Source organism: Symphalangus syndactylus, chromosome 1, assembly GCF_028878055.3.
Source record: "Symphalangus syndactylus isolate Jambi chromosome 1, NHGRI_mSymSyn1-v2.1_pri, whole genome shotgun sequence".
NCBI classification, from domain to species: domain Eukaryota; kingdom Metazoa; phylum Chordata; class Mammalia; order Primates; family Hylobatidae; genus Symphalangus; species Symphalangus syndactylus.
Genome location: NC_072423.2, coordinates 103566334 through 103578483, shown reverse-complemented (window position 1 = coordinate 103578483; position 12150 = coordinate 103566334). Strand labels below are relative to the sequence as shown.

The 12150-nt window shown below is 37.7% G+C and overlaps 1 protein-coding gene across 1 annotated transcript in view; it reads right to left on the bottom strand.

Annotated features, from left to right (window-relative positions):
* Positions 1–12150, bottom strand: part of DNAH12 (dynein axonemal heavy chain 12) — a 278772-nt gene that overhangs the window by 17652 nt on the left and 248970 nt on the right. The window contains exons 66-68 of the mRNA XM_055273198.2: positions 11911–12051; positions 4052–4189; positions 272–505 (exon numbers count right to left, since the gene is read on the bottom strand). Of these exons, the coding sequence (XP_055129173.2) occupies positions 272–505; positions 4052–4189; positions 11911–12051 (513 nt within the window). The remainder of the gene's footprint in view (positions 1–271; positions 506–4051; positions 4190–11910; positions 12052–12150) is intronic.

The window sequence follows — 12150 nt, the reverse complement described above, 5'->3', positions numbered from 1 at the left end:
CACTGAACATAAGAGGGTAAAGTTTTTCCTTTCCTACAATACATGAATTCATAAGGCAGACATGTGCAGACCAAAAAAGGGTTAAAAACCAACATTAAATAACAGAATACTCAAACTTTTCTAATTTTCAGTAATTACTAGAAAAAGGTTATTAAAAGTTGATTAAAACCATAATATTTGTCTAAACCTATACATTAGAGAAGAACATTTCACCATTTGCTGTTAGAAAAATCACACATTAATCTAACCTTATTTTTGGTGACATCATTACCTTAATGAATTCAATGTAGTCCTCATAAGTGCCTTTAGGAGGTGCAAAATAGTTTCCACTGGGAGAAAACTTATAATGAGGGTTTTCAACTATGTACAGATTATAAAAGTCAGCCAGTATGGTTAATAGGAGACGTCTGTCCCAATCGTCTGTCACTCTTCCTCCATAATTACACTCCCCAGTCAGGTAAGATATAGCTTCAAATGGAATTGTATCATATTCATTGATAAATAACTGAAGCAAAGGAAAAATGAAACAAGAAAAACCTTAAAGTATTTCACTTCATTTCCATTTTAAGTATGTATCTATCTATCTAGAAAGGGGATTGAAAGATCATCATGAGTTGTCTCTCGGTAGCTGAGATTGTCAGTTTTTTTTGGACAGAGTCTTGCTCAGTCACCCAGGCTGGAGTGCAGTGGCATGATTTCGGCTCACTGCAACCTCCGCCTCCCAGGTTCAAGCGATTCTCCTGCCTCAGCCTCCCAGGTAGCTGGGATTACAGGAGTGTGCCACCACGCCTGGCTATTTTTTTGTATTTTTAGTAGAGACAGGGTTTTACCATGTTGGCCAGACTGGTCTTGAACTCCCGACCTCAGGTGATCCACCCAACTCAGCCTCCCAAAGTGCTGGGATTACAGGCGTGGAGCCACTGCACCTGGGTGATAGTATTTTATCTTAAATTGCTTGTCTGTGTCTCAAATTTTTTCTGAAATAAAGACATATTGCTTCTGTAATGAGAAAAACATTTAATAAAAAAAGATGACATGGAAATTACCAAGTATTTTTCATATGAATTTGGATAAACCTTGTTTTATGGCACTAGCTATCAACTGGGATTAATTTTGTCCCCCAGGTTACATTTGGCAATGTCTGGAGATAACTTACATGGTCACAACTGTGGTGGGGGCTGGGGTGTTACTGGCATCTATTGGGTAGAAGCCTGGGCTGCTGCTAGACAATACACAGGAGAGCTGCCCACAGCAAAGAACTATCTGGCCCAAAATGCCAATCATGCCAAGGCTGAGAACCAGGTGCCGGGTTTAGGACACTTTTCACGATGTGATTAAAAACAAAGCCATTTCAAACTTTAGTGCAACAGCATAAATCACACACTATGACACAGTTGCACTGGCAAACAATACATATCTTTTCTAGTTTCCTTATTATTGTTGTAATAATAGTAATAAAAACTATCATTTGCATAGTTTTTATATTGTCTTATTCACCTCTCAATAACTCTGCAGAGTAGGAAACAGTCTGGTAAATGTGAAGTAATATGAAGGCCTGAATTTATTTCTTCCAGTTCCAGATCCCATACTTGTTCTAATATACAGGAATTTTTGATAGTATATGTATTGGGATGGTATAAGTTGTGGGTTGAGAGCTTTTCCTGCCCCTGAAGTTTACTTAATAGTAATTATGCACAGTTGAGAAAAAGATAATTCTAAATTCTCTAGAACCAAGTTGAAAGAAGGCCTAATCCTGTAAGACTCCCACGTTTTGAAGAGGAAGAAAAGCGTCAAGAGATATGAAAGGGGACTGAGAAAGAGGGAAGGTCGTCGTTTTGGGAAATGAATTATTTGCAAAAAGAGGAAAGTTTTTCCCTGTCTCTTCTTTGGGGGAGGGGAAGGGTGTGTTCAACTGGGTTCCTTCCCTCCCAAAGCTGAAGGAAGAGACTTCACAAGAATTTAATGTTAAATTTGTGGCATATGCAAGAAGTGGAGACCAACAGCTCATTCTCTGGCTGTCTATCCACTTAGCCATCAGTTTTCTGATCTGCCTTTTGGAGAGAGGCAGCCTGCTCATACCAGGTGAAGATGGCTTAAGGATTAATCCTCAATCATTTTTCCAGTTTCTGAAGAAATGAAACATGGATCCAGCCAATGCTGGCAGTTTCCAATGTTGGGGCTAGAAAAGTTGATGACATAAGAGGCTGGAGGCTGGGGCTTGGCCAGAAGATGATTGATTATATACAGTATGATGGTTTTGGCAAAATATTCTCCAAGCTTAGGCTGTACCAACTAAATTGGTCTCAAAATCCGATGTTTAAAATCAATGTCATTTCATCATGCAGTTACAATTCCACAGGCACCAATCTCAACAACTGTTACAAGGATTTTCAAACGGACATATTTATTCCAGTTAAGGTTTCTGCCCTGATATTTTTTAAAGACTCGATAAAATATCAACTATTTCTATACAAATTATGTGTTAACAATTTTTAAAAGGTTGGTGTAAATATGATTAAATGCTTATAGCCTTACAAAAACCTACCTGACTGAAATCTAATAGCACCAATTAATTAGATTTTATCAATGCTTCTCTTTTCCCTTCATTAGATCCTATTTCAAAAAGGCCCCTCGGAACAGCAAAAGACCAGAAAAATATTAATATTCTGTGTTTGTATGAAAGGCCAGCTACTCACTTTCCCAAGCTCCCTTACAGCTAAAGCCTACACCTGTGACCTGGGCTTTCCTACTCAGATGCGTCCACCTTAAACTAAGTAGGGGATTAATGTACAGAGAAGCAAGAACAGGCCAGCTATGGTGGCTCATGCCTGTAACCCAGCTTGAGACCAGGAGTTTGACACCAGCCTGGGCAATGTAGCAAGACCCTGTCTCTACAAAATACATTAAAAAAAAAAAACTTACAAGGGGCCAGGCATAGTGGCTCACACCTGTAATCTCAGCACTTTGAGAGGCTGAGGCAGGTGGATTGCCTGAGCTCAGGAGTTTGAGACAAGCCTGGGCAACACGGTAAAACCCCATCTCTACTAAAAAATACAAAAAGTTAGCCAAGCACGGTGGCACACAACTGTAGTCCCAGCTACTTGGGAGGCTGAGGCATAAGAATCACTTGAACTGGGAGTCACAGATTGCAGTAAGCGGAGATCATGCCACTGCACTCCAGCCTGGGTGACAGCGTGAAACTCTGTCTCCAAACAAACTTATCTGGGCATGGTGGCATGTGCCTATAGTCCCAGTTACTCCAGAGGCTGAGGCAGGAGGATTGCTTGAGCCCAGGAGTTCAAGGCTGTAGTGAGCTATGATTGCATCACTGCACTCTAGCCTGGGCAACACAGCGAGACCCCATCTCAAAAAAAATTAGTAACAGCAAAGAATCTCTTTGAATGTAGTCATGACAGCAGAGGCCTGCAGTAGACTAGAGTCTATGTGGCAGCCATACAAGCTCTGGGGTCTAATATTCAACAAGGGTAGAGATCCTGCCTTATCAGACACAGAGTGATTTTGGATTTGACTCTGGATGCCTCTTTGAGCTTGGCTCTCCAACTGTCTTGGTGATACTTTGAGCTACCCAATATCCTTTCAATAAATTATTTTTCTGCTGAAAGTAGACAAGCTGTTTCTGTTGATAGAGCTAAGCTGTAGACTTGACCAAGTGGAGGAAAGTAGAGGATAGTGGGGACGTAATGTTAAGCCAACACTGACGATGGCACTGCACAAAGACAAAGAACCAGGGTCCTCGATGACAACACTGTGATGGTGCTGAATCAACCAAACCCAGAGCGTGTCCTTCTGCACCTCTTTATTATGTGAGTAATGAGTTTCATTGTGGTTTAAGCCAGTTTGAATCAGATTTCCCATTACTTGCAGCACAAAGAATCCCGGTGGAGATAGTGCTTCATAAGCCATAGTTATTACCATCTACCCACCTGTTAGTGGTGTTGGGAGAAGTGAATCAGTTATTCCAAGCAAAAGATTTGCCTAGGGCCTGATAAATAGTGATCCTTCATGAATGTCAATTTCTTGTTAATTTTACCTGCAGTTGTCGGATACTGATGCGCAAGTCAGATTCATTAAATCCATATGGAATATTCCAACCAAGAGGACCAAATTTCTTTCTCTCTTGCACAAGGGCATGAAAAAAACAAACTCCAAACAGTAACTTCTCCCAGGCCTTTAATATAAAAAGTACACAACAAGAAAAAGATTCTGGTCAGATTCCATCAGTAAAATGAGAGGAATAGATAAATGATGTTTCTCACAAGATTCTGTGATCACGTATCTCTACAAACTTCTATTTTAAAAAAATCCTATCTAAAATAATACTTACTATAAATAGTACTCATCTTATGATTTAATTCAAATCTCCAAAGCTGGACAAACCACAGTAATATTAAGCCTTGTTAAAATGCAAAAATGTTATCATTTTACCAAAGTATTGACTAATAATACTTTGGTATTACTTGTAGAGATTTACAACTTCAATACTTAAATGTTATTCCGTAAACTTGTTGGCATATGCTTGAGACTGTAAGTGCAGGGGAATGATGAACCATTATGATATGAATAAATCCCAATATGTCATTCATGACTTTGTGACTTTCCATTTGAAAATCATTTTTGAAACCATTGTTTATTTGATCTGCTTTGTGGCATCCTCGTGTCTGTGATATGCATGTTGCTTGGGCTTCTCAAGAAATCTGTGTCAGTGTTCCAGAGGATGGTCGCCCAACTCTTTAAGGTCCCCCCAAGTAAATCTCAAGTATGATACATAGCATGTATTTTAATTTAGAACATTTCAAACATAGCTCCAAATCCAGTGAAAAATCCATCCAGCTATTTTCATATAATGCAGTAGTAGACATTATTCTTCAATATTAAAATGCAAGTACACTATGCTTTACTGAGTAGATACGTTTTTGAAATGTTGTAAGTACATCAAAGCATATTTTAAATATACTAGATGAATGCTGTGGTGAAACATTTCATAGGGGAAGAACCTTTAGCAATAAGAACAATTATCTAATTTACATATATTTTCTACATATTTTTAAATAGTGGGTTTTCTTAAGGCAGGAACCATCCTTAAAATTCTGGAAAACTGAATGATCTCATTTGTTTCTGTCTTTGGACTTTATCTAGACTGGGTTCCTCCAAAAGTAGACCTTGAGAGAAAGATGCAGGTGAAGGTGGGTGTACGTGAGAAGTGATCCCAGGAAGCAGGAAAGGAGTAGGGAAAGAGAGGCAGAAAAGAGGAAAAGTATCAGGAAGAATTATGGAAGTTGTTGCTGTGATGAGGACTCAGTTCTGCTGGGACAAGTGGTCTCTGAATAGTTGAAAGTTGCCACTGGGGTTGATAATTTCTCCACGTTTTTGGTCTATGCTTGTGTGTCTACACGCCAAGAAGGCTCCTGTTGCATCAGAGAAATCTTGAGGAAAGAAAACAGAAAGATGCATACTTGAGATAAGGTGCTGTAGCCTATGAAGAGTCTGAACTCACAAAGAACTATCTTCCATAATTGTGGCTGAAATTAGATATGGATCGAAGAGCTGTGACAAAGGACATCAGAGTAGTTTGCCACAGTCCTGTTACCTAGATATTTTAAAAACCAGATATTCTTTAAAAAACTTTTAAACATTAAAACATACTTTCTTAAAAAATAACCCCTTCCTTTTTTTTTTGCTTGTTTTTGACTAAGCCAAGGGGGCAACAGGATGCTGCCTTCTCTGCCTAAAGATGATACCACTGACCTGCCATCAGTGAGGGTATGCATTTTAGTTTGTTTTCTATGACATGATGCTGTTTTGTGCTGACTCATTCAAACTCCTTAGCAAGGCATGTAAAGACTTCCAGTCTTGACCCAATATTCCTTCCCGTTCTTATTTCCTACCAGTTTAGCCAAAATGAGGTCCTTATTGCTCTTTCAAGAACCTTGTCATAATAGTTGTACATATTAAACATACTTATCGTGCCTACTTCAAATATCACTTCTTCCATGAAGCTTTTTTTCAACTCAGCCAAGCAGAGTTAATCATACACAAATGGAAAGAGTCAGATGTCCTGGGTACCAAATCCCACCTCCAACACTGGGCTGAGCTGTACAACTGATATCGTTTGGCTCTGTGTCCCCACCTAAATCTCATCTCAATTTGTAATCCCCACTTTTCAAGGGAGGGACCTATAATCCCTGCGTGTTGAGGGAGGGAGGTGACTCAATCATGGGGGCAGTTTCCCCCATACTGTTCTTGTGATAGTGAGTTCTCACGAGATCCGATGGTTTTATAAGCATTTGGAAGTTCTTCCTTCACTGTTCTCTCTCCTGCTGCCTTGTGAAGAAGGTGCTTGCTTCCCCTTCACCTTCCACCATGATTGTAAGTTTCCCGAGGCTTCCCCAGCCATGTGGAATTGTAAGTCAATTAAACCTCTTTCCTTTATAAATTACCCAGTCTTGGGTATTTCTTTATAGCAGTGTAAGAACAGACTAATTCAATGACCTCAATAATTTATTTAATTCATTTGAGCCTCAATTTCCTTATTTAACAAATAGATGTATGCAAATGATACCTACATTAGAGGACTGTTGCAAGGCTTATATATTTAAACTAACTGAAATCTGCCGGTGGTCAATAAATGTTTGCCCCTTTCCTCTCTTCCTTTCTTTGTCCTCCCTTAGTTCGTAACACTATCATGGCTGTTGCGCGCAGTGGTTGCTAACTTAGTTGAACATGCAAATTTGTTTGTTTATATCATATGTTTTAACAATTTTCATTTTATTGTGGTAAAACATTTAACATGAAATCTACCATCTTAAATTTTTAAGTGTACAATACAGTATTGTTAACTATAAGGACAATGTTGTACAGCTAATCTCCAGAATTTATTCACCTTGCATAATTGAGACACTATTCCCGTTAATAAGCAACTCCCTATTTTCCCCTCCCACAGCCCCAGGTAACCACCTTCTGATTCTATGAGTTTGACTATTTTTGATACCTTATATAAGTGGAGTCATACAGCATTTCTCTTTCTGTGACTGGCTTAGTTCACATTAGGATAATGTCTTCAAGTTTTATCCATGTTGTCATATATGGCACTATTTTCTTCTTTTTAAGGCTGAATAATATTCTATGAATGGGCATTTAGGATATTTCCACATATTGGCTATTGTGAATAATGCTGCAATGAACATTGGCCTGCTGATATCTCTTAGAGATCCTGATTTCAATTTTTTTTGGATACTCAGAAGTGAGACTGCTGGATCATATGTTCTGTTTTTAATTTTTTGAGAGTCTCCATACTGTTTTCCTTAATGGCTGCACCACTTTGCATTACCACCAACAGTGTACGAGGGCTCCAATTTTGTCCTTGCTAATACATGCTGTTTTTTGTTTTTTTGAAAATAGCCATCCCAGAAGGTATGAGATGATATCTCATTGTGGTTTTGATTTGCATTTCCCTGCTGACTAGTGACATTGAGCATTTTTTCATATATCTGTTGGCCATTTGTATGTCTTCTTTGGAGAAATGTCTATTCAAATCTTTAGCCCATTTTTAATCTGGTTATTCTTTGTTTTTTATTGTTGTTATTGAGGTGTTCCATATATATTTTGGAAATTAACCCCTTATCTAATACATGGTTTGCAAATAATTTCTCCCATTCCTTAGGTTGGCTTTTCACTTTGTTGATCATTTCCTTTGCTGTGCAGAAACTTTTTAGTTTGATTTGATCCCACTTTCTTTTTGTTGCCTATGCTTTTGGTGTCATATCTATGAAATTATTGCTAAGATCAATGTCATGAAGCTTTCCTTCTAAGTGTTCTTTCATAAGTTTTACAGTTTCAAATCTTACATTTAAGTCTTTAATCCATTTTGAGTTGATTTTTGTGTATAGTGTAAGATAAGAGTTAAATTTCATTCTTTTGCACGTGGATATGCAGTTTTCTCAATACCAGTTGTTGAAGAGGCTATACTTCTCCCATTGTATATTCTTGGCACTTTTGTCAAAGATCAGTTGACCTTATATGTGTAGATTGATTTCTGAGCTCTCTATTCGTTTCCACTGGTCTGTATGTCTGACTTTATGCTAGTACAGGTTGAGCATCCTAAACCCAAAAACCCAAAATCCAAAATGCTCCAAAATCCAAAACTTTTTGAGTACCAACATGATGCTCAAAGGAAATGCTCATTAGAGCATTTCAGGTTTTGTATTTTTGTATTTGGAATGTTAACAGGTAAGTATAATGCAAATATTCCAAAATTTAAAAAAAATCCCAAGCATTCCAGATAAGGAATACTTAACCTGTACCATACTGTTTTAATCACTGTAGCTTTGTATTATATTTTGAAATCAGGAAGTAGCCTGATTTCAGAGAACAAAGCCTCTAGCTTTGTTTTTTCTCAACATTGATTTGGCCATTTAAGATCTTTTGTGGTTCTATATGAATTTTAGAGTTTTTTAAGATCGGGATTTTGATAGGGATTGCTAAATTAAATCTGTAGATCACTTTGGTTAGTTTGCACATTTTAATAATATTAAGTCTTCCAATCCATGAACATGGGATAGTTTTCCATGTTTGTGTCTTCTTTAACTTATTGCATCAATATTTTGTAGTTTTCAGTGTATACATCTTTCACCACCTCAGTTGAATTTATTACTAAGTATTTTATTGTTTTTGGTACCATTATAAATGGGATTGTTTTCCTAATTTCCATTTCAGATAGTTTGTTGTTGGTGTACAGAAATGCAACTGATTTTTGTATGTTGATTTTGTACCCTACAACTTTACTGAATTCATTGATTAGCTCTAACAGGTTTTTCTTGTGTGGAGTTTTGTGGTTTTCTATATACATAAGATCACATCATCTGCAAACAAGGACAATTTTACTTCTTCTGCTTTGATTTGGATGCCTCCTGTTTCTTTTTCTTGCCTAATTGTTCTGTCTAGGACTTCCAGTCTATGTTGAACAGAAGTAGAAGGAGTGGGCTTCCATGCCTTCTTTCTGATCTTACAGGAAAAACTTTCAGTTTTTCCATGGTTGAGTATAAGTTGTAGTATTTTCATATTGGCTTTTATTATGTTGAGGTAATTTTCTTCTATTCCTCGTTTGTTAAGAGTTGTTTTTTGGTTTTGTTTTGTTTCTTCCTGAGACGGAGTCTTGCTCTGTTGCCCAGGCTGGAGTGCAGTGGCACGATCTCAGCTACTGCACCCTCCACCTCACAGGCTCAAGCAATTCTCCTGCCTCTTCCCCAGTAATTGGGATTATAGCCACATGCCACTACACCTTGCTAATTTTTTTTTTTTTTTTGTATTTTTAGTAGAGACAGGGTTTCACCATGTTGGCTAGGCTGGTCTCGAACTCATGACCTCAAGTGATCCTCCTACCTCAGTCTCCCAAAGTACCAGGATTACAGGCATGAGCCACCATGCCCAGCTGAGAGTTTATATTATAAACAAGTGTTGAATTTTGTTGGATGCTTTTTCTGCATCTAGTGAGATGATCATGTGACTTTTATCCTTCTTCTGTTACTGTGTATCACATTAATTGATTTTTATAAGTTGAATCATTTTAGCATCCCAGGGGATAAATCCCACTTGGCCATGGTGTATATATATATGATATGCTATATTTATGCTTGTTCTTGAGCCTTACTTCAAATTTAGTGAATCAGAATTCCAGAAGTAGGGCACTGACATCTGTAGCTTTAACAAGTTCCCCAGGTTTGTGGGGATTATGGTTGAGCTTGCCTTCCATAGGTTTCCTTTGACTAAAATGTCAGCTCCATAAAGATAGGAATTTTTACATGTTTTTATATATGTTCATTGCTATATTACCAGTTCCTATAAGAATGCCTTGCACCTAGTAGGTACTCAATAAATATTTACTGAATAAATAAGTGAAGATACGGAAATGTATCCCTGCCCTTAAGGAGAATAAAGTGAGTACAGCAGACAGATCTATAGACTGATAACAAATGTCTTATCATTGCTAGGTGATTCAAACGCCCAAGATATCAACAACCTGTGACTAAAAAGATCTGATTTACTTTTAATGGCCAAATGATGATAGTTCAAATTATTGCTGGCCTAACTGTCAGAAATTAGTCTTATCGAAAGGCATTCCAGCTATTTCTGGAAGCCTCAGTGGAATTTCAGTATGTCTACAAACCAGTCACCTGCAGAAGCTGGAAGGCAATGGTTTTCAAAGTGTGATTCCAGGACCAGCCACATCAACATCACCAGGGAATTTGTTAGAACTATAAATTTTTAAGCCTCACCCCAGACCCACTGAATTAGAGACTCTGGGGATGGAACCCAGCAAGATGTGTTTGAACAAGCCCTCTAGGAGAATTGGATGCATACTGAGAACCCATGTCACAGGGCATTTACATTCTTTTACTTCTCTTACCCCAGCTTTCGTTTGTTTGTGCTACCACAGAAGTTGCTTGGTGAAGCTTTACCTATTATCACTGTTCATCACAAAAATGATGATACGTGGCAAGGATATTAACTTCAGATATCCCAACAAATCCCAATACTTACGGTGCCAATGTGGCTTGCTCAATGTTGTAATACACAAGGAGTGAGAATGCTTCTTAACTCAGCACCATTTTTATTTGAATAATCTGAGTCCCAAATTAGCTCTGCTTGAGCTTAGAATCTTTCAAAATTTCCCTTCTCTCTTTCTTGCCCTCGCTTTTCTAATTGCAGAAGCTCAAACTCTGGATGGGGTTTGACCAGACACCATACTATCTTCTCCATCCTACCAAGCTCTCTTTCTAAATAAAACCACAAATTATCCTCTCTTGTTCTCAGATTTGCAAACAAAATTATGGCGCAGAACTAGGGTACACAGAAAGTATCATTAAGCAGAGGGAAAATACCTGACTTTCAAAGAATTTAGTTATTTTACCTTCAATATCATTTTTTCTAGCTCAAACATGCAAATATGATAAATGGTACATGTTGGGGTGAGGGCAGGGGATGATTTTCCCTCAGTAATGTTTCCTTTCATGTGCCCAATTAATAATGTAACACTCTGGACTTTTCTCCATTCTTGTACTCACTTGCTGCAGGAGAGGGGAGTGACCTACCTGACTGGTAAACTTGGGGAAAATTAACCAGATATGCTCGGCCCAGCTTCTCCCTTTTCTTTCTTAGAAGTGAGCTTCTTACAGGGACCTGGGTTTTCCTTTACTCTTCTGGGTGGATAAATTTGCTTAATTTTAGGGCTCAGGAATATGAAACCCATTTGTTCACAGATATAAGGTATATCTTCCAATCCAGCCTATATCAATAATTAAGCTTATAATTTGGTTACCATATATTTATACTTTTCCCTGTTTCTCAATTGGTAAGAATTCAGGTAGGGAAATGAGTACTCTGTACTGGGACCCTTAAAGTCCCCAGTACTGTAAACAAAACTGTTTGAGGTGGATACATGAAAAAGCACTATTAATATGCTTAACATTATTACTAGAATTTAAGTTCCATAAAGGCAGATTTCTTTGTCTGTCTATTTTGTTCTCATTGCTTTATATCTACACTACATAGGAGAGGGCCTGGCACACATACTTGTGGAAAAATAAACAATGGGAAAATAGATTTCTACTCTCGGGTCCTAATCAAAAACATTACTGGGCTTTGGCTTACAAACTAAGATTAATTCATTCAACAAATATTTATTTCAATGTCTACTATGTGGGAAGTGGAGTACAAACTATATTGAATAAAATGGTGAACAAGATAAGTACAATTTTTGTCTTGTTAGGAAATGCTTAAAGTTTTAAAAACATTAAATAAAAATTTTATAAAAGCATTATTAAATAAAATTTTACACTTCCATATTTGATCACTATAAAACACATTTTAAAAGTTCCAAAAGATGAATATTACCAGTTCCTTTCCACGGCATCCCTTGAAAAACTCAGGATCAGAAACTGGATCAGTGAGATATGATTGAAGGAGATTCAGCCGAAGACCCGTGGGAGGTTCATTAGTCATTTTTACTCCATTCTGTAGAATTGTTACTGGGAACTAAGACAAAATAAATGGAGAGCATTATACAAGATAGCAAGTAGAGGCTCTAAAAGTGCATATACAAGTGGATTAAAAAACAGGCATAATGGAGGACTC